Genomic DNA, 27,102 nt, shown 5'->3' with positions numbered 1-27,102 from the left:
ACCGATCTGACTTTCACATGATCCAGAGGAGAAAAGATCCTTAGTCTCTGCTAAGTTACTGGAGTGTACAACCATGATAGTTCAGCATATTACTTATGTTAAGATTTACTACTTTGAACTGTAACATTTGTTTTAGACCAGCTGCCTCCATTCTTTCCTTCTACTTTGAATGCTCAGTTAAAGATTTTACTGGAAACAATATTTTTTTCCAACAAATCCCTCCATGATGCCTTGTAATTTACATTCCTGATAGATTCAACTGCTTCAACAACAGCAAAAAAACTGCCTGAAGTGGCAAGAAGAGCATATGTGCTCTTTGATTAATATCTAATGAAAGGAGTTGAAACTGCATTGCAAACACATATATGGGGTTTAATGTTTATTATGTTAGGTTCTAATTATACACATGCTGAAGTAGTTAATTATATATAGCTCTAGGCTTCTTACATGGTGTTCTATAATATAGAACAGAAGTGAGTTATTCAGAGAAATGGCCAACATTCAAGAGTGTCATGCTGAGTCTCCTTTATGATACACTTTTAGGCAGAGTGGTCACACTTTGCCCAGCTAAAGCTGCTTTGGCAGCTTGCTGCGAGCATAGGAGCATACCTAATTTTGTCTAATATTAAGCAAATTGCAGCCACCCTTTTTTAATGCTAAGGTGGAAATCAGACTATCAATCCACATAGATAGTGATCCAATTTGATCTAAGAGCTCTCCAGTGGACTATGTCTAGCGCAAAGGCTGCACTTTGGCCAACCTATATAAAGGTTTCCAGATCTGAGAATAGCAGCGTGCACTAAAATGCTGTGCTGTAACTTTCCCTTGTGGAGGCTGTGGAAGTGAATGATTCATGCCCACAGCATCCACATGGGAGAGAGACAGCACAACGCTTCGATGCACACTGCTATTCGTACCCCTTCAGGCCAAACTGTGAGGCAGTGTAGATGTATCTTGAGTTATGCAAGCTCATTTCCTTTATGTATGGGGCAGATTTAAGAAACAAAATTTAAGATTTTAGCAATAGCTAAGAAGTTTGGTCTGAGGATGTCAGTGGGTGGAAAAGGGGCCCTAAACAATGCAGTAGGATTACAGTTCTTCTGAAGACTGAGGATTAGATTTTTGTCTTGGGTCACAAATGAAATGAGTTAAGTCTCTGATCCCATTCAGCAGGGGAGGGTGTCATCCCTCCAGCAAACCTGTCACACAGTTGAGCAGGCTCCTGCATGTCCACTGAGCTGTGAGGGGAAGCATGCATGAGCACTGATTCCCTTGTCTTTAAAACAAATGTGAGAGGGAGTCTCTCAGTAATGATTTAGTTAGTAGGGAAGCTGTTAATTCAAATAACCTTTTTTAAAGCTTAATCTTCCTCAAAGATTGTTTCTTCTCAGGAGCATGTCACCAGTGTAATTTCTTATTTTAGCCCTTTTTAATGAATGTGACAGAAGAAATACTGCAGTTAATGTGAGTGAGTCCCAAATTCCACGCAAGCAGTGACATGAATGATGCCACAGAGTGCAATGTTTTGGCGTGTCCCTTTGCACTGCATTCATGCAGTTGTCACATGAGCAAAACTTCATAGCATTTTCCACAAATATTGAACAAGTTACTAATTACTGACATAGCTTCAGAGATAATTTGACCTTGAGGCAGTCAGTAGTTGGGGTATTTTGTCTGTAGGACTACAATTAAATCCCAGAAGTCCTATTTAGACAGAATCCTGGACCCATTATTTTGAATACATCTACTCAGAGTATTAAGTGACCTGGCATTCTGATCCCATGTTTTTGTAGTCAGCAATGAAAGGTTTGGGATTGTAGCAGTTTATACAAAATTTAAACATTTTTAATCTGCACATAAAAACTCCCGTTTAGCAAAAAGAAAAGAAAATAGAAGCTGTAGTGGGAAATTCTTCAGCATAATGAGACTGATAGTAATTAGGTTTTTAGGGCATCATAAATACACTGCTTGATAATTGTAATGTTTGTAATAGCTACTCTATCCAATTTATGTTACATTGTCAAGATAAAAATAATTCCCGTCTTTATTAACGGTATATTAAATTATCTTACACCGGTGGTGGTTGTATTGCCAGGTACAAACTAAAATGAACTGAGTGTTAATTCAGGCAGCTGTGATGCTGCTAACAAGCTCAGGGACATGGTGTATTTAAAAACTGAGCTGTGAGCAAACGTAAAATCATAACACACTGTGTCAGTTTTGGACATCTAAAGTTAACCCTGTCTGATTGGGAGTTGAGGCTGCCTGATAGCATCCCAGCTGTTGATAATGAAATGCCTCATATGCCAGTGATGATTGAAAGAAACTGCTTACATGACAGATATGTAGGGGCGTCATTTAATTGTTTTCATAAATCTTCCTTTTGAAAATACAGTTGCAACTGTCATGAACTGCTGCCTAGGCAGGGAGCTATAGTAGATATTGCTATTTATTTCCATAGCACGAGCAAAGTGCCTAGTACTTTTGCAGGTAATGAGATATCCCTGCTACCCAAAAGAATAAATTTATAGTTAAAATGGACCACATGCCGACACAGAGCAGGCTTGAGATTCGAGGCAATAAAAACTACATTAATTAACAAAGACATACACAGGGCATGTATCTTGTTAAGCTGTTTGGGGCAGGGACTGTCCTCTTTGCTGCATATCTGTCCAGAGAATATGTAGTACAGTGTGGGCCTCATACCTGATTGGTACCCTTGGATTCCATAATATACAAATAAATAATAATTCAGTCACATTGGCTGGAGTAAGTGCACAGACAAAAATTAATAATGAAAGTAAAATACTCTTTTTCTCAATAAAGAAATAAGAAGGAAGTCTGCTGCTATTCAGCTCTGAGGAGATATTATCCTATTTTCTGTGTACTGCATCTTTAAATGTAAGGACTTTGCCTGTCTGCTGGGAGAATGAAGAGAGGTGGGGAGAGTGCTGAGGACAATTCAAGATGGAAGATCTTAGAGTTGAGAGACTGTGCTCAGTACCATGGGATTCTGGCTTGGAATCCTCATGCTAAAATAAATCATCCTGACTGGAAGAACATGTTGGCTATTTGTGTATGGAAAATATAGCACCTCTCCACAGAGAATTAATGAAGCTCTTCCAGATTTACAGTGGTGTAAATAAGTGCAGTATTTGCACTCCTAGTGTTAAATTGTGCAGCTATTAAGTCTATCAAGGTTTTCCATTGTGAGTCCCAATATCCAGGTACTTAGCTGATAAAAATGGTCTGGGCTGAAATATTGCATTTAATTGTAGTTCTAGATTGGAGCCGTTACACGTTTTTATAAAATTTTGTTCCTGTTGGAAATTCATTTCCCCGCAAGGGCTTTCCCTGGGGCCAAACAAAAAGAGTAAATGTGGAGGTAAAACTTACTTTGATGCAAAAAATTTTCAGTTAGAATTTGCTGGGCGTCCTCTGTTGTTCAGATTTCATTTTCAGCTGTCTCTAGTTCATGCCATCTGGAACACTCAGATTATTTAGCTTTTTTTTAAAAACGACAGTACTGATAATGGATATCAGAACATCCTGTTCGGTTAGGGTCTGATCCTGAGCAGTAAGGAGCATACCTAACTCCTGCTGACTTTAGTGGGGTTTGAAGTGCTTAGTGTCACTCAGGATAAGGAATTAAAAAAGCCATAGACTTAATATTTTAAAGCATAGTCCTTTAATAACTCTTCTGCTTGTGAAAGATGCTGTATGAGAAGTGTTATCAAATGATCTCTAACCACAGGCAGGAGACAGTCTGAGCTTTCCCAGAACACCCCACCATAGTGCCTCAAATTGCAATTGACAGAGAACATCTAGAGGTGAGAGAGTAGGTAGATGACTGTGCCTATTCAGTCCATGTTCTCTGCACATACTCAGTCCATGTGACCTTATGATTAGAAGTTTTATGAGATGGACTCAGGCTATATAATATCAAATGTTAACTTCTGGTCATATCAACATATTCTCTGTCCAGTGATTTATGTGTTTCACATCCCATACCTAGGGCCCTACCAAATTCACAGCCACGAAACACGTCATGGACCGTGAAATCTGGTCCCCCGATGAAAACTGATCTTTTGTGTGCTTTTACCCTACTATACAGATTTCACAGGGGAGATCAGTGTTTCTCAAATTGGGGGTCCTGACCCAAAAGGGAGTTGCAGAGCAATCACAAGGGTATTTTAGGGGTGTTGCGGTATTTCCATGCTTACTTCTGGGCTGCCTTCAGAGCTAGGCTGCCGGAGAGCGGCGGCTGCTGATTGAGGGCCCAGCTCTGCAGACAGCAGCGCAGAAGTAAGGGTAGCAATACCATACACACCACCCTTACTTCTGCGCTGGTACTGGCAGCCACTCTGCTTTCAGATTTCAGAGTAACAGCCGTGTTAGTCTGTATTCGCAAAAAGAAAAGGGGTACTTGTGGCACCTTAGAGACTAACCAATTTATTTGAGCATAAGCTTTCGTGAGCTACAGCTCACTTCATCGGATGCAATTCATTCATCCGATGAAGTGAGCTGTAGCTCACGAAAGCTTATGCTCAAATAAATTGGTTAGTCTCTAAAGTGCCACAAGTACTCCTTTTCTTTCTGCTTTCAGAGTTGGCCTCCCAGCCAGCAGCTGCCTCTCTCCAGCTGCCCAGCTCTGAAGGCAGCGCCGCCGCCAGAAGGAGCAGCGCAGAAGGAAGGGTAGCAATGCCACAACCACCCCTACAATAACCTTGCAGAACGCCCACCAGCACCAACAAACACACACACGCACCCCTCCCTTTTTTGAGGGGCCAGGACCCCTACAATTACAACACCATGATATTCCAGATTTAAATAACTGAAATAATGAAATTTATTATTTTAAAAATCCTATGACCGTGAAATTAACCAAAATGGACCTTGAATTTGATAGGTCCCTAGCCAGACCCGATTACTAATTCCTAAAGTTATACCATCATTTTTTATGGTGGTATTCTAATGGTATTAGTTTTTGCCATTGTAGGTTGCAGTTGGAGATAATAAGCCTTGGTCTTGATATGCAAAAAAGCATATTCAATTATCTTCTGGTAACAGCTATCTAATTGTGTGTGTGTTGCTTTTCAGTGGGTGGCTTTTTCTGTTCATTGTATTCTGCTCTAAAATGTTGTAACCCGAGACGTTACTGGACAAAGTGTGTGCATATTGCACTGTCTTGTCACTTCTGCTGTCTCCTGTTCATCTGTAAATTCAATTCAGAAATGCCCTCTTGGGTTAAACATACATGAACTTACTGCTTCCTATACATCAGACCATGTATCCACCTAATTTCTGTACTAGCACTACATATGAATTATTCTGTACATTACAGTGTACTATAGAAGTGAAAAAGGGACCAGTTTCTGGAACTTCTTCTTTCCAAGCTATTCAAATCTTTTCAAAACCTCTGTTCATTTTAACCTGTGACTCTAAATCATATTCGCCTTGCCTGTCTTCGCCCCGGTGATGCATCTTCACATGCTGCATTTCTGTCCTCTGATTGACTAGTCTGCAAGGATACACATTGTACTTGTTTTCGCAACTTAGAAACTTCATCTTTCTTTTCTGTTACTTTTTCTCTTTATGTTTTTAAGTTTTATGAGTCACTGCACCAAGTTTGAGGAAGCAGTGCTTGTTAATAAGAGGGTCAGCTTCCCTGCAAAGGGTCTAATGTGTTTCCAGGGGAAATGAAGAAGATTTTTTCCCCTTTGCCTAATCCTTTCTGTAAGAAATATGCTCTGTGTGTGCATTTGAAGACAGACACAGAGGTAGAGCTCCAGGTTCCATGAAGGCTGCCTTTACTAGCAGCTTTACAGTAATCTGGTCAATCTGAGCTAGTTGTATGCACTGTGACTATGGCTGGTCCCATCTAGCTATGTTGCCTTCCTGATCTTCAAGAAGTTTTTGCTGAACTCTTAGTGGAAACAAGCCAGGAAGGAAAAGAAACAGGCTGTCCTTGCCCTAGCTTTTAAAATATGCATCCTTGTTTCCACTTTAAAAAGCTTACCATGTATCTGAGGGGATTATCTATCTGGTTCTTATGAAGGAGTAAGATTAGAAACTCTGATGAAAATTCCTAGTCTACGTATGTAAAGTATATGGTGGTGATGTGTATATAAATGCTATTGTATGAAAAATGAAGCTTATTGTCATATGGGATGCATGGATCACTTAAATGTCAGAGTAAGATCCTGGGATCCTAACAAAAGATTTGTTTTAATGAGTTGTGGTTTCAGTTGTATTTCAAGTATTGATCAGGCCCTTGGGGAAAATGTTAGTGAAGATTATACACAAAGATCTGCTGGTCTCTGACAAAGGAAAAAATGGCAACTAAAGATCTTACTCTATTGTCAGAGTAATTTACCAAAAAGACTTACTGTTTTGTTTGTGTAAGAGCAGTAGGGCACCGTTAGTGTGTATTGGTTCATGTTAGCCTCATGAACCAAATTTTATTGCTCAAGAAAAGAGCTGGACTGATGACATCTATAGATACTAAGGGCTCTTTCAAAAGAATAAGTAATTTTAGGCATACGAACAGTGTAAATTTCATCTTTACCAACTCTGTATACTGTACCTGAACTCTGTTATCAAGGGGTGATGTGGTCCGTGTATGTAACTTGTAAGGACTTCAGGATGGAAGATGCTATATTTTGGCCAGACTGGAGTTTTAACTTTCTGTTGGCAAGGTACCTTTCAGATGTATCAATAATTTTATTTGTAACAAATATGAAAAAGTATGGTGGAATTTTAGCCAAAACGGTGCCCACTAAAAGCAGATGAAATGTGTAATTGTTTATACTCTCAGGGCTGTCACTAGAGGAGAATATAAAATGATGAGAAAAGACAACTCTTTGTATAGTAGCCAGTGTAGTCTGTGACTAAATCACAAGAACCTAACAAGCTTGACTGAATCACCGATCATTGCAATTCCTCCCAATCAGCTTTTGAGTTTCTTGACCAAGAAGCCTGAGGACATCTTGCGGGGGGTGGGGGGGGGTTGAGTGTATGTGATGGGAGGGGGAGTCTTGCTACATCAAAGCTAATTTGTGGATTGAGTTCCTTAGGTTTTTACTCTTTACTCTGTTCCTTAAAGGAAAATGGGCAATCTAACAAGCCTAACTTTTCCTCCTCAAGCCTTAAATATAATTAAGGTTGGCAGAGAGGTCTAGGGAGTTCATTTCTGTGCTTTTTAATTCTGCTCAGTCATTTTTGTTTAAAAACTGGTAACCTTATGCCACATTGAGACCATAAAGTGGGTGGTCTCTTCTGAAGAATAATTGGAGTGGGACGTCCTGTGCTTTGGGAGTTGATGCTGCTAATTACAGTACGTGAAGCTTGGGCATCTCCTTCCATGAATGGTAAACTCAGAGCCCAGTTGGGACTTTAGTAATCACTCAAACCCTAAAGAAGAGAGGGGAGAAGGGAAGGGCATCATATCAGTTGTCAGCCTTAGGGTGCGTAGAAAGATGGCACTAGCACTGCATTTTCCTGTGTCTATACTTAAGCATTTGTGCATGCTTGATGCTTGTGAAAATAGAGTACCTATCTGTGCTTGGTGTGGGTGGTGTTTTCTGTGGGCAAAAGTGTTGCTGTACATTTGGGTACATTATCGGCTTTGCTTTTCACATGAAGTACCAAAAACCTCCTAAGCTGATCAGAAACATTATCTTTTGGCCACTACCGCAATCAAGTGCTCACTGATGGATTTAATTCAGTTTGCATCTGCTGAATTTCAGTGTGATTGTACAAGTAATGGTGTTAGTTTCTTCTCCATTTTAAAGCATAGAAGCAGATAGACTTACAAATAAAATCACCACAAATTAAATCAACTTGCCTTTCTCCAGTAAATTTTTTAAATCAATAAATATTAACTGTTAAGCTAAATGATTTAGTTGTTGCCAGTGTCATCTTTAAAACTGTAAAGTAGTAGTAATTAAAGAAATTATGTTATTTATTCACCTTTCTTTGAGTATCAGTGAGGTATTTTGTCCTTTTAAACTGAAAGAAGCATTCTTGTTATGGTATTTACTTTCCTTTTCAATATTTTGCATCTTTCTACTTAAAACCAGGAAGTAACAGCACTAATGGTCATATGCAAATTAAATACCTTTTTTCTGTATCTGTATTTAAAAATTCAGATTATTGGGAGTATAATACTTAAATCTGATTTTTAAAAGAGTGTTCTCAAAACAACTTTATTCTTGTGCTTTCAGGTGCTGCTAAATCCAGTCCAGTTTCTAAACCAGGGTCCACACCTTCTCGTCCATCGTCAGCAAAAAAAGCCACACCAAGCAGCTCAGCATCCAAATCAGATAAAGATTTGGAAACACAAGTCATACAACTCAGTGAACAGGTAACTTTGCTTCAACCGCAGAATTAGTTATCAGTAGGGCCCTACCAAATTCATGGTCCATTTTGGTCAATTTCATGGACACGGGTTTTAAAAAAATCGTGAATTTCAGTTATTTAAATCTGAAATGTCAAGGTGCTGTAACTGTAGGGGTCCTGAACCATAAAGGAGTTGTGGAGGGTGGGTGTCCACAGGGTTATTGTGTGGGGGGGTGGCGGTACTACTACCCTTACTTCTGTGCTGCTGCTGGCAGTGACTCTGCCTTCAGAGCGGGGCAGCTGGAGAGTGGCGGCTGCTGTCTATGGATCCCAGCTCTGAAGGCAGAGCTGTCGTCCGCAGCAGTGCAGAAGTAAGGGCGGCATGGTGTGCTATTGCCACCCTTACTTCTGTGCTGCTGCCTGCAGAGCTGGGCCCTCAGTCAGCAGCTGCCACTCTCTGGGCGCCCAGGTCTGAAGGCAGCAGCGCAGAAGTAAGGGTGGCATGGTATGGTATTGCCACCCTTACTTCTGCACTGCTGCTAGCAGGGCGCCGCCTTTAGAGCTGGGAGCCCGGCTAACAGCCGCTGCCCTCCAGCCGCCGAGTTCTGAAGGCAGCGCAAGCGCAAGTGTGGGAATACCGTGATCCCCTTAAAATAGCCTTGTGACTGCCCTGCAACTCGTTTTTGGGTCAGGACCCCCACTTTGAGAAATGCTGGTCTCCCCTGTGAAATCTGTATCGTATAGGGTAAAAGCACATAAAAGACCAGATTTCATGGGAAGAAACCCAGTTTCACAGTCCGTGACGTGTTTTTTGTGGCCGTGAATTTGTTAGGACCCTCATTATCAGAAGCACTAGGAAAGATATGAAAAGTCATGAAAACGAAGATTACTGTATATTGATAGTAAAAGTACTGAGACAGAGCAAAACACTGAACAACTGAAAAATTAACTTCCGATTCCAGTCTGGATTATATTCACTTCACAGTGGTGAAGGATCTAACAAATGGAATAGCTCAGCTATGAACACAAAAGTGATGTCATTAAAAAAATGCTGCTCTAGCAGTTGGCTGCAGGATGGCCAATGTTGTACCCATATTTTAAAAAGATGCTAAGGATGATTTTGGGTGAATCATACTGCAGTGCGAGAGCTGCCTTAAAGCTAGTTGTACTTGAATATGCATATTACAGTTTTACTTGAATACAGATAGCTGCATGGTTTAAGAAAAATTCTAGTCCCTCTAACATGAGAATTTAGAAAGAAAGAAGAATTGTATGTCTGTTATCAAGATACCTTTTAAACTCTAAATATATATATAATTATTTTTCCCTGTTATGAAGAATCCAGTAACATTTTGTGAGTTAAGTCTGTCCTCATGGATTAAAACTTGTGATAGGAGGAATAATGAAACATAACTTATTTTCACCATGGAAAGAGGTTTAATAGTAGGGTCCCAGGGATCTGTAGTTGGATTTGGAATTTGGTGGTGGTCAATATACTTCTCTATCTGGAAGGAAGTGGTAACATGTTATTGTAGAGTTAAGTATACAGCAGCTAAGATATTTGTAACTTGACTTTTGTTTACACAAAGTTATTCTTTCAAAAAGTATTTGAGGGCTCTGTTCTAGTTTTATGTGAAACCTGTTATTTTAATACAGTCAGAATAAACCGCAAGTGAGTGCAACAGGTATAGTGGTGAAACAGAGCTGGAAAAGTGTATCTTGGAACTAGATTCTCATGTGCAGGTGTCAATTAAGAGAAGTACTTTGAAACTCAAGCAGTTTCAGCTTTTCTCACATGCGGCCATCATGGGCTTTTCTTGCGGCCACAGCCTCCTGGGCGGTGATTGAGTGGGGGGAAGCACAGTGGCTCATCCCCCGAGGCCATCAGCAGGGGTTCAGCCCTGCCCCCCTCTGGAGCCACAAGTGCCAGAGGATCAGCCAGCCGGTATGAGTTCGCCACCTTCCTGGGAACCATGGGGCTTGGGCTTCCTGCTTCAGCTCTGGGGTGGCAGGCAGCAGGCTCCAGCTGTGGGGACTCTGGCCCCAGCTGTGTGGTGGTGGGTGTTGGCCCTGGGCTCACCACCCCTCCATCATCCCTGGCCCTCACTGCCTCCCTACCCACCTCTCCATCCAGTGCTTAATTTGTCCCCTAGCTTGCCGGGGCTGAGTAAATCTGCTATGGAAAGTAATATTTGTATGTCTGTTAATATCACTTCTCACTGCCTTCCAGCTAGCTAGCAAGTCTGCTTCTGTGAAAAGTGATGTGATATATAACATACAAATATCACTTTTCACAGCAGCAGACTTACTAGCTAGAAAGTCTAATAAAAAAAGCAACCAAAAAAGCAAAAGAAACCACCACCACATCAAAAGAGAAGAACATGAAAAACATGAATTTGTGTTTCTATTCTGTGTAGGTCCAGTAAAGAATAGAGACAATTGTATTTATTGAGTTTGCAACAACAAAAACCCTACATAAATAAATTACAATGATTTGGACATGTATATATGCATATTTATTTGTTTTTCCTAAAGTTAAATAAGTATTTTAGGAAAAATTGTCAGAGTGGCCACCAGCAAGAGTTGATGGCCACTCTCTGAGGTCACCAAAAAATTTGTTGTGAGAACCCCATCAGGGAGCACCTGGATCAACCACCTGAAAGCTGGTATTTCAGAACTACCACTATATTTTATGCCAGCATAAGAGAATTCTGAAACCCAGCACCAGACCAGTTAAACAAATGAAGAAAGGTATAAGCAGCCACACACAGTATTCGCACTCAAAGATTTTTTTAACATATAGTAGGTCATCTGATCATTATTCTGCCAAGGCAGGATTGACAGAAAACTAAAAAAATTATCATAAGAGACACAGCTAAATATTTTTAAGGAGTAGATCAATTTTAGGATAAACAGTACTTACAACAAATGTACGTTAATTCAGCCAAAGTAGAAATGCAGCCATTATGAATATTGTGAAATTGCCATGGCAAGTGGCTCAGCTTGGCACTTATACTAGTCTCAACAGGGGTCCAGGTTTTAGCCATAGCTCCTGAGCCACTCTGTTGTTGGAGCTTGCTATTGATATGTATTACCACAGCACTGAAACATTCTGTAAAAATGGTCCCTCCAGGGTCAGGGTTGAGGTGCCTTGATGGGTAGTATGGGGAAATCTACACTCCTTTGCCCATGCTGCTCTGTGAACAAGGATTTCCTTATTCCGACAGTCTGGCACCTTTAACAACTACAAAATGCACCTTTAAGTTTAAAGACTTGTAAAAAAGTATATATATTAAGATTATGCCTATTATGTACTGTCCTGCACTGTAGGCAAAACTCACTCATAGTCTGTCTCACAGATGGCATGTGCCGTGCTCCTGTTATTGGAACATGTATGTTTTATTTACAGGTACATTCATTAAAACTTGCACTCGAAGGCGTGGAGAAGGAAAGGGATTTCTACTTTGGAAAATTAAGGGAGATTGAACTTCTCTGCCAAGAACATGGGCAAGAAAATAATGACCTTGTCCAAAGGCTAATGGAAGTCCTTTATGCTTCAGAAGAACACGTAAGTGCAAGATATTCTTTATTCTCGTATGTTTCCTTAATGAAAACAGGCTTAATTTTGGTTGAAGAATCACTGGCACCATATTGGGTCAAGTTCTCTAGGTAGATCAGCACAGATTGTTGCAACCTAGTCTTTTTAACAAATGTCAATTTAAAAAAACAGTTTGCATCTAGAGACAATTGTTTTTTGTTATCGGTGAATGCACTGAAGGGGCTGATAGCTTTTTAGTGCAGTTGTATAAATTTTATGTGCTCTAATTTTGTTGAGATGTTAATCTGAAACAGAAGGGGACATCAAAAGCATTTTAAAGTATTTTCAAATTTTCTTGTTCCTGCCTCTGCTTTGTTTCTGCTGCTGCGATTATACAGAAAATTTTTTGTAATCCTGTTCCTTGACATGTTCTTGAAAGTCAGATTGCATAAATATGCTGAAATACAGAGGGTCCTAAATATCTCAGAATATTAAATTGAAGACCAGATAGACATGTTCACAGATTTGCACGCTGTACACACTATGATTACTTCTGGTACCGGGAACATATCTGCTTTTTTATTTAGCATTTTTATCCTGTTGCTATAGGCAGAATCTTCACTGCAGAAAACCCAATAATCTTTTGTCCTTTTCAATCTACCAATATTTCAGAATTATTTTATCTGGAAGAATAAGCAAGAATCTCACTTGTATTATAGACATAGCATGGTAAACATTTAATAGAACAGGAAGAAGAGGGCTGACAAAGTATACTGACTAAATTCCTTAGATATGTTCAGGGGTAATGACTCCATGAGAATTTAGTTGGAACTACTCCCATTCATGTTGGCTAAATCCCTGTGTGCACTACTCTGAAGATTGACACCACACACACGCCCTGCCCCTCAGTCTCCAGTGGACCGTAGCTTTGGTTCCATAATGTATTGGCATCAACATACTCTCACTGGTACTGTGGTTTTGTTGACACTTCCTTATTTAGTATCTATTCTCAGATGATAACTTCAGTAGTAGTTGGTTTAGTTGTCTTGAGATAAGATTATTGGGTCATTAAAAGCAAGGCTAGAATAATTTACCTTGTGTAGTTTTTAAAACACTATCAAGAACTTGAAAATGGTAATTATGATCTTGATGGCCCCACACAGCTAAAACTGATTGGAAGTGGGAGGGATTCATGGAGGTTTCCTTAGGGAACAAACCAGTATTTCAATACTGATAGGACCAAACATTTTAAAAAAACTTCACCAGACATATGAGCAAAGTCATAAGAACTGCACATATATAGTGGTCAAAGGAAATGTCTGGATGCAAGAACAGTGATTTATTTGTAAAGGGAAGCCGGAGAAATCCCTTCTCCCCATATCCTATCACATCTGTTTGTTCGTTGGCTTGAATTGTTAAGCGACTTCCCAGCTAAAGAATGTGTGTTGATTCCCTTTTCTTTAGCTTTCGTTATTAGCAAAACACATCACAAAATTCAGCTTACCTCAGATCATAGTTCTGAGCCCTTTGTCTGGTTCCCTTCCATCCTCCCCACTAGGAATGTCATAAAGTAATAGCTGCCCAAGAACATTTAGCATATACAGTGCAGCCCTGTTCTCCCGCATCTGGATACAGATAACTTCCACTGAATTATTGCATATTCTGCAATGGGAAAACTGAGCCCCTTGTCTTTCTTCCGTAGATCTTCGGTGCTCAATGTTGGTTTACTGAGGCGAGACATCAGCGCACTAGCACTTAGAGCCAAAGATCTAGGTGCTCTGATGTTAACAGTGGAGAGGGTAGCTGCATATCTTGCCGACTCTGTCTTTTGCAATGTCTTCTCTTTTCCTTGGCTTGCCTTGCCTTTGCGTTCTATTTTCTGCCTGTGCAGTGAATCTGTTCCTCATCTCCAAGTTAAGTGTTCTCTCTATCACTGAGCATTTTGTAGGCTAATCCCTTGGTAACAGCAGTTAGGATTTCCTGAGCCCCAAATGAAAGAGAGCCCCAACTCCCAAAGCTACAAGCAGCTCCAACAGTTCTGGTTTCTTGCTAATGAGTTCTTGCTAAATCCAGCTTTGGTTTAACCTCTGGTCTAATGGACTGATAATGAAAGAGCTGGAGTGTAGGGGCTGTCAGTGAAGCGAAAGGGTTAACTTAGTGTTCAGGGTGCATTTTAGATATCAAGGGTCATGAGGCTCTCCTCAGCAAAAAGTTATAGTTAGAACAAACTGTACAAATCATTCCTGGCAAAGGCCTCATGCTTGAAATATCATTGTTGACTTAAATTTGTTTTCAGTTCATATTTCCAATAACCTTTTGGTAGCACTCACATGCCCTGGTTCATTTAAGCTGTAATTTTACAGGCATATATTGTATTCTTTCTAGAGAGCATGCCCTATTCAGACATGCCAACTATTCTTATTCAGTTTTTAATCCTTATTTTTAATAGCTCTTTTTGAAAAATAAACTTAATATTTGTGAAAAATTCTGGATTGACAGCACTAGAGACTGGAGCTCACCTCTCAGATCAGCTACCCCTTAAGCAGGGCCGTCCTTAGGATTTATGGGGCCCTACGCAGTATTATTAAACTGGTGCCCCTAGGCTGGCACAACTGGTGCCCCTGTGCTGGTGCATTCGGCTCTGTGAATACTGGTGCCCCTTTATTGGCTCTGTGAATACGGCCCCTGCCTTCTGCCTAGTAAGGATACTGCAGCGCGCACTGTGTGCGTGGGAGCTGACCCGCGCTTACCTGCTGTCCCAGTCATAGCCGCAGACTCCGTGAGTGGGTACTCCCCACACAGGGAAAAATTTTGCATCACGCGCCCCTCTTCCCCCCTCCTGCCACACCTCTCGCGCGCCAGCCGCCCAGCGCTTACCAACTCCTCCCCCCTCCCTCCCAGCGCTTCCAGAGTGCCGCAAACAGCTGATTCACGGCGTTTAAGCTCCGGGAGGGAGGGGGAGAAGCAGGGGTGGGGCACGCTCAGGGGAGGAGGCGGGGCGAGGGTGGAGCAGGGGCGGGAAGGGGCACAGGCTTGGGGGAAGGGGTGGAGTGGGGGCGGGGCATGGAGAGGAGGCAGGGGGGTCGAGCATCCCCTGGCAAGACGAGAAGTTGGCGCCTATGGTCCCGGTGGTGCACCAAATTTTTGGGTGCCCTACACAGCCGCATATGCTCTGTATGCCTAAGGAAGGCCATGCCCCTAAGTAAATTCCTTATAGAATTTAATAAAGTTTTATATGCCTGTGATAGAATTCGATATAAGTTGTTTCAGAACACCTATAAAGGATGTTGTCTATCACATTCAGTAGATTTTTACAGTAATTTCTGTGTAACATTATTACATTTTTGTAGAATCCTATTGGTTTCATCTCGGTTAAATTAATACATAATTAAGGCTGTGATGTGGTTGCGGGTATTTTTAATAAAAGTTATGAACTGGTCACGAGCAATAAACAAAAATTCACAGTCCCGTGACCTGACCTTGACCTGTACTATAAATACCCCTAACTAAATCTTAGCTGGGGGGACCCCCCGGGGGAGCCGCTGCTCTGGAGGGGGGAGGGGGTGATGGCGGGCTGCTTCTCTAGGGGGGGCAGAGGGGGCCCAGAGCCTGCAGCACTGGGGAGGAGGCCATAGAGCAGCGGCTGCTCTGGCCACTCCCAGAGCCACATCCCCGCTGCTGCTTCCGCCACCCCCAGGACTGGTGCTCAGTCGGTCCCCTGGGCCAGCCGCACCAGGGCTGGGCAGTCCCTGGGGTAGCTCCAGCAGCGGCTGGTGCAGCTGGCTGAGGGACTGTCCGAATGGCTGCCTGCGGAGCGGCTCCAGTAGCAGCCAGCGTGGCTGTCCCAGGGCCACCTGAGCAGCAGTCCCAGGGGCTGGGGTCAGCCACACTGGCCACTGCAGAAGTCACGGAGGTTGCGGAAAGTCACGGAATCTGTGACTTCCGTGACCTCCTCGACAGACACAGAGCCCTATAAATAATCCATAAGGCACAACCTGGTCCGTGGCTTTATCAGCTTCTCTACGTTGCCTCTGTACTGAACTGGAGATAACAATTTTAGGGTACCAATAAAGCAGCTTCCATTCAGTCAGTAGACTTTCTCTGCTGAGATTGACAATGCAGGCACCAACTTGGATGAGTTGTTTTTTCTTTTTTGTTTGTTAAATCTTTGTTTATAAGAATTTTTACTCAGTAACAAAGATATGAAGGGAATACAAACATCACCCAGAGAAAAATAAAATTAATATTAGCAAGTAAAAATCATTTGTGTCTGTAAGAACAAAGCTGGATATAAAGAGAGGTGAAGAGGAAGAGTGCTGGGGAGAGGAAAGACTTCAAAGACATCAGCAAAGTCGCAGGAGCATTTGAGAAAGACAGATACTGGGTCATTAGTTTTTTAGTAAATGTATTGCTTATGACATGGACGTGCTGAGAACTGAACTGAGACTTCAGTTAGCAAGTAAAACATTTGATAGTCTGTTTAGCCTAACAGCTTTCAGTCACTTTTGAATTGGGGTAATTCAGTCTTGTAATCCAGAGGTGAAAGGCTTCATATCCAGTTATGAATCCTTGAGCCATGCAATTCTGGCTTGTAGTGAAAAATTTGCTTCTTCTATTCTCTCTCCTAAACAGTCTAGTCTGTTGCAGTTCAATGGAAGCGAAAGGCTTGCCATTATTTAATTGCTTTAGTGCGTATCTATCCCTGTCAGTCACCCAGCTCAAGCAGGTTCTCAAGCAGTTTGTCTTAATTTAGTAATTTTTAGCAACCTACTGCTCCAGTCCCCAGAAAGAAACTCCAGTTGAAAGAGACACTTCGTGAAGTAGTTGGGCTTCATAATACCTGACTGTGCTGGCAGTCACACCTGTGCGGTTAGATGGCTCACCGTATGAGTCAGATAGATTGAAGAGTCAGGTTATTCACAGCTGGAAGCTAGCATCTCTATTAGGGGAAGCCTGAGGTGACACAATCCTACGATATATGGTAGAAGGAAATGCTCTGTTACTTTACTTTTTAGGGATGCTGTTCAAATAGACTATATGGTCCCAAAGTGATTGTGCATAGTGAAAGTCTGACTTTCCTGTTTCATTTGTATAGGTACAGACTGTATAAACTGAGAAATTTATGCCCATATTTCAGAACAACTTCTTCAGGAGTGGCCAGGGCACAGGGAGAATTTGCCATTTCCAGCCCAAGGAAACCATTCCTCAGGCAGACAGAAGACCAGCAGTCTTGTTCAGAGTCAGAGTAGGTTCCCAAGCCACTTCTTGGCTCATGATTAGTGGCTTTCCCTAGCACATGTACAAGATCAGGATGTACAAGTTTATAATATCATGCATGTATTTTCTAACTGGTGCCTCAGAAAAATCTGCATGTCAGGGGGAATTGATTTAAATCAAATTTATTCAAATCACTGATTGTAATCATGTTTTAAATCAGCAGCCATGAAACATGATTTAAATAATTGATTTTAATCATGTTTTACATTCATACTTTATAGTTATTTTCCTGAAGAAAGGTTGATTCTCGTTGCTTGGTAATCATTAACACATCTTGATTTGCAACTAAATATAGTCCTTACATTAAATCTGGTGTTTATTTGTGTTAATCAGGACGATATCTGTACACTTTTATTTAAGTAATTATCTACGTTAATTTTTTGCTTGTGATTTGTGTTAAGCTCTATTTCAGTGGTGCCCAAACTTTTCCTGTCACACCCCCCCGCTTATCAGTAATAGAATCTGTCCACGCTCCCTCTCCGTTACAGCACAGTTTTGGCTGACGGCAGAGTGGGCGGGGTCCAGAACTGGAGCTGGGGCTAGAGGCAGAGCTGGCCTGGGAACAAAGAGGCACTGGGGGCAGAGTGGAGCTGGGCTGGGGCTGGAGCTGGGCTGGGGCAGAGCAGAGGGCGGAGTGGAGCTGCGGTTGGGGTTGGAGCTGGGCTGGTGCAGAGCAAAAAGCGGACTGGGGCTGGGCTGGGGGCAGAGCAGGGCTGGGTGGCGCTCCCTCTCTGTCTCCCATGGGGGCTGGCCAAGCCCTGTGATGCGATCCCCAAACGTTCCTCCTTCCCCCCCTTTGGGGGTACCCCACAGTTGGGGGACCACTGCTCTATTTGGATGGAAATTCAAATGCAATTAAAAATGCACAAAACCAGCATTTTATTTTTTTATTAAATAAAACTGCTTTAAATATGCTGGATACGTAAAACAAAAAAGTTTATCAAAACATGTTTTGCATTTAAAACAGATTTATAACCTGTATTGTCTGTAGTTAGTAAATTGAACTAATTGTTTCTGGTCATTGTGTCCTTCAAGATTTTAGATCTTATAGATCTCATCCTCTCTTACCTAGCTTTTATTCATAGATTGATAGAGAAAAACAAGCTTTCCTGCTTTTTCAACTCCCATCGGCGTTTGAACTTGAAATAAACTAGTCTTTGAACTGAACTAGTTGAATAAACTAAAGTGAAGAAAATATTTTATCTGTACCTGCAGAAGAGGCTACTCCTGTCAAAAGCTAGTTTAGCAATTCAACAAACTCAGGTGACATCTACCAGTACAGTGGTTTTGACTGTCTCCAAAGTTTGACAGCAAACATGTAATAATTAATATTTTAATGTTTAAATTAAATAATTTTAAGATTGTAATAAGTTTTGGCTCAACATAGATTGTCAATTTCAAATATAATTTTAAATAGTGTATTTTCTTAAAAAACAACCCTGTATTTAGCTTAAATAAACTCCAATTTCAATAATGAAGAAAGCTGATTTTAAAAAAAAAATCACTGATTTTAATTTACCCTGGCATCTCATCAGACAGGTAAACACCCAGGGAGTCACTTTAATGCCCAAGATTAGGAGTATCAGTGCTGATATTTTGACTTTTGTGTATCATTCTGTTTTTATTTTGTTTAACTTCCCATCTGAAAAGGACCATTCCAAAACCAGCTCAGCATTGACGCCAAATGTAAAAACCTTATTCTGCCTCCCCTATCCTCTAGAAACGTATAGTTACCTGCTAAAATGGAAACACTTTATTGCATAACCTGCTTTGAATTAAACTGAGAAGCCTCAAATTCTCTTCATCAGACTCTTCCCCCTTCCCCCCCTTTTTCCCCCCCCACCAGCCTCTACATTTGAAAATTAGCAATATCCATTTTGGAGAGTTATTTACGCCAATCACGTCTAATAAAAATTGTCTGGAGATAGCAGGTCCTGCAGAGGTATTGGATTGTTGATGGTACAGCTTGAATGGCAGCTAAGCAAAGTTGTCCCCCCGCCTCTCAGTCGTAGTCAGCTAGCTATCACTAATATAGGGCAGGGATGAATTATGTAGGGTCTTTTCAGTAAAATCATGCTCCAGAATGATGAAATCTGCTGAAACAAAGCATAGCTTTTAATGGTGCCAGAGTCAATGGGAACGTGGAAAGTGCGCTTTAAGATTTGGTTTTTGAGTTCCAGTGTCACTAAACTGCACAATATTTTACTAAAATTAGTATCTTGAAATAATAAATCTCTGATTTAAAAGAATCAGTGTTTATTTGCCTTGTAGGAAGGTGCATTCTATGAAGCATCTCTAGAGAATGTTGCACATAACTAATCCGTTTTTTTAAATAATGGGATTTAATGGTGGTCCTCAGACAACAAAGGCCAGACATAATGTCACTAACAGTAGCCAGTGAGGTCAATGAATGCTGAACCCAGAGTTGTTCAAAGAAAATAAATATGTTTTAAATAAAACGTAAATTAAATAAATATTTAATTATTCTTAAGGTACATTTTGTGGATTAAATAAAACTCCCAAAAATGTTTAGGTATCCTTTTAAACTTTGATTTAGGTTAGCAGAATTGTGAATGAAACAACTAAGGAAAATAAAAATATCTGTTTCCTAAAGTGCATCCAACTTTTGAACACAAGACTGTATTTCACTCATTTGTAAAGCATTCTGGACCTTGTGCATTTTATAATGTAATTTAGCAGATCATGCTTCTGTGATCATGCTTAGCACTTAGCTTTGCAGGGCTGGGGAAGGGCAGGAAAATCTGCTCCCTAGTGCACCTCTGCAGGAGACAGCGATACTATATTGTAGGGGAAAGGAGGAAGAAAAACTAGAGCAGCCATCTTTGTTAGCCGGCCCCAGAGGGGGGCTTGTCAGGACTGTGTTGTGGCCTTGCCCCCAAAGAATCCTCAGAGCTGCACGGGGGGAAATTCTGACTTCATCTCTTCCGAAGGTAGCACATTGTTCTGGCCAGTGCTGCTCCCAGTGCTCAGAGTACTGCACCTGTGGGTATGGTGCTTCCTTTCTCTCCTCAGTTTGGATATCATTACTGCCAACCCTAAATGTTCAAAAGTGATGAGTCAGACCCAGAAAATCATATGAGCGTTTTAAATGTTGGGTTCTTTTTAAACGCGCCTTCTGACTTTCGAGCCTTCTGAGCTTCTAGCCATGAAGGCTACACGTTCTTTTTTCTTCCCCCTTCAGTCTATGCCTAGATACTCATGTAATGGCATAACTGAGGCTTTATGAAAACCAGCAAATACGGGGGTATTTGCAGTAAAATCATGAGTTGGCAACACTGCTCAGACTCTTAGGAGCCATCATTGAATTTTAAGAGACTTGACCAGGGTAGGTGAATGACAAATCAGGGAATATGTATCAGGAGCTCTCATTTAGCCACATCCCTTATCAAACTCTAGCTTGCCCATAAACTACCTATTCTTTAATGTCCATTCAGAGGAACAATATGCCACGTAATGCTGTGAAAACCAACAGCATTTTGGGGGAATAAATCCCAGCTCCCATCAAGCACAAACTGGTTAAAATAAAATCCATATATTAACTAGTAAATGGGTTAATCCGTTATAATTAGTGCTCTCAATTAATCATAGTTAGTGCATGCAATTAACACAAAACAAATTAACTAGATTTTAAAAAGACGCAATCGCAATTTTAATAGCACTGTTAAACCATAATAGAAAACCAATTTTGGATGTTTTTCTTCATTTTCAAATATATTGATTTTTAGTTACAACACAGAATACAAAGTGTACAGTGCTCACTTTTTATTATTTTTATTACAAATATTTTCAGTGTAAAAAAAGATAAAAGAAATTGTATTTTTCAATTCACCTCATACAAGTCCACTCAGTCCTACTTCTTGTTCAGCCAATCGCTAAGACAAACAAGTTTGTTTACATTTATGGGTGATAATGCTGCCCGCTTCTTATTTACAATGTCACTTGAAAGTGAAAACAAGTGTTCGCATAGCACTGTTGTAGTCGGCATTGTAAGGTATTCATGTGCCAGATATGCTAAATATTCATGTGCTCCTTCATGCCTTGTCTTGTAGGTGCTAAAGTTTTACATTGTTTTGTTTTTGAGTGCAGGTATGTAAAAAAGAATAATAATAATTTCTACATTTGTAAGTTTCATTTTCACGATAAAGAGATTGCACTACAGTACTTGTATGAGATGAATTGAAAAACACGGTTTCTTTTGTTTTTTACAGTGCAAACATTTGTAATAAAAATAATATAAAGTAAGCACTGTACACTTTGTATTCTGTGTTGTAATTGAAATCAATATGTTTTAAATTGTAGAAAAAAATCCAAAAATATTTATAATAAATTTAAATTGGTATTCTGTTGTTTAACAGTGTGATTAAAACTGCAGTTAATCACAACTATTTTTTTAATCTTGTGATTAACTCCAATTATTTTTTAATCGTTTTGACAGCCCTAATTAGAATGTAATTCCATGGTAAATCTGTGCTTTCCCCAGCTATTAGCTGCAACCCATGCTCCCTACTAGCTACAAGTCAAATGATACTTGAGAAACACAAAACAGTTTTCTACCTTGCAGAAATATATTAAAGTGGATTTGTCTGAATTGTAACCTACGACCGATTGTGCAGTTTTAACTTGTTTACCACAATCACGTACTACAGGCCACTGCAGCAGACCGTATTAAACAGGGTCTTATCCCAGTTTTCAGTCTTTAAGTAACAAAAGAAAAGCTATACCAAAGTGCTATGAAACTTATTTTTCCATAAACCTGTTATGAGTCCTGTTAACTAGTATGCAACATTTATTCCACTGAACTAGTCTCTTTTTTGTACTGGAAATGAAATTCTTCAAATATTAACCCCTTAGTCCCAAAGGTTCATCCTGTTATATTAAACAGACATACTTGCAAAATAGTTTGGATATTGAGAATAAAGGGGATGTGGGAGTGTCCAACACAGATGTCTTGCCTTGGTAGCCTTGAAATTATGGCTACCTGTTGTCCTCATACTTGAATGAAAATTAGGAGCCAAAACATAGACTAGGTTTAGTGCTATGGTAGTATATCAAATCAGGAGTGTGTTCTGTTGAAGTCTTTTTTTTTTTTTTTTTTTTAAACATGCAGGAGAGCCACACAGATGAGCATGAAGGCGAGGAGCAGATTCATGAACAGCCCCAGCAGCAGGAAGAATACTGACCTGTCCAACATCTTTGACAGTTTTCATTCTGTATGGGAACTTTCTTCTGGAGAAAGGAATATGTGTGGCCTCAAACTCAAAACCAGTCACTCCCAGTCTGCCATTAACATTTATGTACCATAGTGAGTGCAAGCAAACCACTGCATTCTGTACCCATATTTTGCCAAGATGCATTTGCAGAAGTCTTCTTTCAGTGTGTCTACCTGAGAGGTCGTAGGGCTACATCACCTACTGTACATCACTGCAACTTCACCACTTGGCTGCTTGAGATTTGTTCCACTTTTTAAAAAATATATATATTTATTTTTTCTTTTTGTCTTAAGTATGATACATTTGTAATTTGTTCTAAAATGTTTATATTGGCATCTCTTGTGGCAAGAAGTACTGTACCACTAGATGTGTTTGTCACTTGGTGGTGCTTTGGTATTTTCAAGTACATCTGCCTCGGGGCATAAATTTGGTCAAACGATTGGAACAAAGGGATACATTAGAAGTGATACTCAAGCTATAATGATGAGGTGTGTGTTGTGGAGGGAAAAGGCTTATGTGACTCATATCGTTCCTATCCTGTAGTCACAAAAGAGACTGCAAAGCAACAGTTTCCCTAATAAAGATTTAAACCCCCCTGAGTGTTTTACACCAAAGCATGTTAGAAAGCTGCACGATGTTTTTATTTCTGGAAGATACGTGTCTACTTAGCTGTTTGAAAGTCCTCTCAACTTCCTGACGTTTCAACAGGACGTTTCCCTGCTTCTTTCTTTTGAAGGACCTGTATTTATTAGAAATTCTGTCACTGCTTCCAGCTCAGTGCTGATTCGGGAGACAACAGTCTCCTCTCTCCTGCAGCTGCATCTGCAGAATGCCATTTCTGACCTTATATTCTGCCTGCCACCCCTACAAATGAGGATCAAGTGGGTCAGCCATTCCTCTTTCCTATTCTTGCCTCCTCTCCCCTTGGCCACACACATATGGAAGATGAAGACTTCCTTACTGGGGCTAGGCATATCCAAGGTTGATTTGCCGCAAACCAGCTGCAGAACCAATCCTGAAACTCTTAAGAGATTCTCCTTTTAAACATGAAATGATTTGACTACTGATTGAAGGCATATTTTCCCCATTGGTGCTTAAGCCACTCTCTGCATGCTTAGTGAACCAGCCAGAAGTCCTGTTAGAGGTAAAGAACACATTAGCAGGGGATCACCTGCAAGGGACAAAAACAGTTCTGCAGGCTGACTGACCTCACTGCTGGATAGGTTGGCCCAGTGCAGAGCCAGAATTTAGAGACTTCTGTGCCAAGGGTGTTTCCTCTTAATTAGGGTACTTGTTATCCTGTTCTAAATTATGGCATTTTGTAGGCAGAAATATAGCATAAAATACATTTAAAAGCATTCCTTATTTTTAAAAAATCTTAAAATAGCACATTTTTGGTCTATTTCTGATTCAGTATTGCCTTTCTTTTACACCTGGTGTTCCTGGCTTCCATCGCTTGATTTCTTAATTCTAGATTTATTACTTCGGTTATTTGATTTGGCAGGCACAAGGAGAAGTCTCATCCCAGGCTACTATCATTGAAAAGCTCAATAAAACCTTCTGAATGCTGTATCTTTTTTAAAATCTTTATGGAGTTGCTTTACTGATTAAGCTCCGGTACTAAATTTATACTGAAGCAGAAGGTTTTTTTAATTAAAAAAAAATCTTCAGTTCTCAAATCTTTTGCAGCAACGTTAATCTAATTTAGTTAAATGTGAGCAATCACTCCTACTGAGTTTCATACCACAGCCAGTACATAAAATACCTTTAAACATTAGAACAGGTGTTTCCATTTCCTCAATTGCTCTCTCGGCTCAGCAGCATAGTATCCAGTCCCTGTGGGTTGAAAGAGTTTTCTGGCCCTGACCCCAGCATTGACCTCACTTCCTACCCAATAATAGGTAGTGAAAGTGCTGTACCCTGCAATGTAGTACTTTCATTGCTATTTTTAGTTTAATTGATTTGCTTGGTTTCAATTAAAATCCTATATGTAAAGCAAATTAAAAAGTGAGGAGTTTTTTATAAGGATATAATGTCAGCATTTAGGGCACAGTTCTTAATTTTGTCTCAGAAATTTCCATTAGCATCTGGGGAAGTTCTGGTGGCGCAAGAAATTCAGGATCGGACCCTACCCTGCTACTGGCATCAGCACCAGATTGTGATCACTGATACAATTCCATCATCTTCCCATTTATAGGCAAGCAGGCATTGAAGAGGTCTTCCTTAAAAAGTGTTTTTCCAAGGCTGCAAAATGGTTAGATTTTTCTGCTTGCGAGGCGGTTCTCGACAAGGCTACTCTACCCTACCCTTTTCAGCTATAAGTATAAAAAAAAGCCAACCTGTCCTTTCCTCCCTTTCTTCCTACTCTGCCTTGTAATTGGTCTGAGGAGTATAACCCTTTCACTGCTTTGTATCAGGCAGGAAGTGATTGATGTAGGGCACAGGAATGGTAGTTACCTTCCCAAGCCAGAGAGCCTCAAATGTGGTGAGGAGTGATACTCTGGAAGGGGATAGAGTTGTCCTCCTGCCCGGGTGAGTAACACCATTATTCCGTTATGGTTTTAATATGCATTTGTAATTACTTTACTAAATAACACACCATAAAGCTTTGGTTATATATTAAATGTAAACTGAAAGGAATGTAAACATATGTATTGTTAATTATAAATAGATAAGTAATGACATCATAGATGCAAAAAGTCTTATTCAGATGTATCAGTCATTTTACATTACCCACAAATTGTCGCATGGTAGAGTAGATTTTTTTTTTTTTTTTTTTTTTTTTTGGTCTCTGAATATGTGAATAACTTGACTTGCGTTTATCTTTTTACATATTTAATAAAAAAAAGTATATGTTAAAATCTGTGTAGCTCTAGAGACTATTCAAAACAGTTTAAAGTGGTAGTTTTCTATTTATATATTAAACTGTTTCATTATTAATTGCAAATGCGAGCAAGGGAAAAAAAGCTAAATGCTTTAAAAGGAAATGTGGTTCATAATGTATGTAGAAATCTCTTTTCAGGAGCCCAACAACTGTATCACCCTTCCACAAATCTCAGGATGAGATGAATGAAAATATAAAAAAAATAAAATAAGATGCAGATTATTCTTTTGGCAAACTCTTTCCAGTTTCAGAGTACTAAATCTCTTGCAGCTGGAGTTTAGTTTGGATGTAGGTACAGCAAAAGTAAACTAAGAGGTGAAGAGGGAATATTATAGTGAAGATCTACAGGGAAATTCCAAATGGACCTTTGCCACGGAGGTCTAACGGTAGGGATGCCATCTTAAGTGCAATCTCTAAAAGATTTAAATTGGGATCAGAAATACTTGCTCTGTGTGACGAAATAGCTGAAAGAATGCATTAAAGCCAACTCCATGGATCTGACTCAGTGTAGTGTGGGAAAGTGTGTTAGGTATTTGCTGCTAAGCCTTAGGGAACAGTACTGGGGGGCAGGGAATGCTTCCCTTCCTAGAGGAAGGAAGGATCTAATCTAAATTGCTCTTGATCTCCACCTAGAGGTTTGCTTTAATGTTTCATCACAGCTTCAGAGAAGGCTGCTTTGTCCATCCATTCAGCATGAGGGCAATTCAGCTTCTTTAGCATGTACTATAACAGTTCTTAAATTACTAAATTTTGGTGGGGAAGGAGAGCAGAAGGCCATGAAGGGGTAGGCAGAAACCTAGTGACCTCATTCAGACCAACCAGATTTAAGTTCAATGTCGCAGTGAGAAGATTATTACGATAGATGCCCTTCCTCAGAATAGGTAAGCAAATCTATGTTCCAATGTCTAACATGCCCCATCATAAAGAGTATAAATTTCACTTATTAAATAACTTTCATTTGAAAATGATGGTGAAACTAACCATCTGTTGCACAGATGTACCAAGTAAAAGGAGGCATGGTGTCCAGTTTATCTTCTCCATGGTCCTTAGCAGACCTTGTGAATAGTCAGTCAGTGCTCATACTGCCCTGCTGTGAACAAACCACTCTATTCCACTTTGTTGAATCAAAGTTAACTTATTTTCCAGGAGATTCTCTAACAGTGTAACATACACTGTACGGTACATAATCTGCATCTATACTTCAGTTTGCCCTAATGTAGCCTGACAGTTAATTTTAAAAAAATGGATAAAACTTGCATATGTGATATAGCTTCCACATTAAATAGTACAAGGAATTCATTTACATTAAAACTCTGTGCTATGCATTTTAAAAAATCAATATAGTAGAGACATGGACAGGATGGTGGCGTTTCAAGTTTTGTCATTTAAGTTAGTGAACTATTTTAAGGTACTACAATACAGTGCACCAAATTAAGACACTTTTATGTACATGTACACTTCCAACAGTTTACAAATAAATTGTGCGGGGGGCAACAATACAAAGATAATGATCCTGATATAACTACTGAGGTGTATATTTCTATTACACATACTTTTCATATACTGTACTTAAAAAATTATGATCTGCTTGTATTCACCCAAATATTTTCCCAATATTTTTTGATGAATGGATTTAAAAAAAAAAAACTTCAAAAATCTACAGGTGTCAAAGTAGGTGAGAAAATTCTGTTCCAATATATAAAGTATTTGAATTAATATTTAATTCCATCAAAGAATGAGACTTCAGAATCTTTGTCTGAAACTTCAGTTTCTTAGCTACATGCACTCAGGGCTTCCCCTCTAGCATCTCATTAAATACACAATCCTTTAGA

At 40.0% G+C, this 27,102-nt stretch overlaps 1 protein-coding gene across 3 annotated transcripts in view; it reads left to right on the top strand.

Annotated features, from left to right (window-relative positions):
- Positions 1 to 25,510, top strand: part of MAPRE2 (microtubule associated protein RP/EB family member 2) — a 155,409-nt gene extending 129,899 nt beyond the window's left edge. For all 3 annotated transcript variants that reach the window (XM_027821252.3, XM_043539651.1, XM_007058782.4), the window contains 3 exons: positions 8,226 to 8,365; positions 11,750 to 11,908; positions 22,284 to 25,510. In XM_027821252.3, the coding sequence (XP_027677053.1) occupies positions 8,226 to 8,365; positions 11,750 to 11,908; positions 22,284 to 22,355 (371 nt within the window). In that variant the 3' untranslated portion in view covers positions 22,356 to 25,510. The remainder of the gene's footprint in view (positions 1 to 8,225; positions 8,366 to 11,749; positions 11,909 to 22,283) is intronic.
- Positions 25,511 to 27,102: the final 1,592 nt, after the last annotated feature.

Source organism: Chelonia mydas, chromosome 2 (genome assembly GCF_015237465.2).
Source record: "Chelonia mydas isolate rCheMyd1 chromosome 2, rCheMyd1.pri.v2, whole genome shotgun sequence".
Taxonomy (NCBI): domain Eukaryota; kingdom Metazoa; phylum Chordata; order Testudines; family Cheloniidae; genus Chelonia; species Chelonia mydas.
Note: the sequence above shows the minus strand (reverse complement) of the source record. Positions and strands in the feature narration are given on the sequence as shown.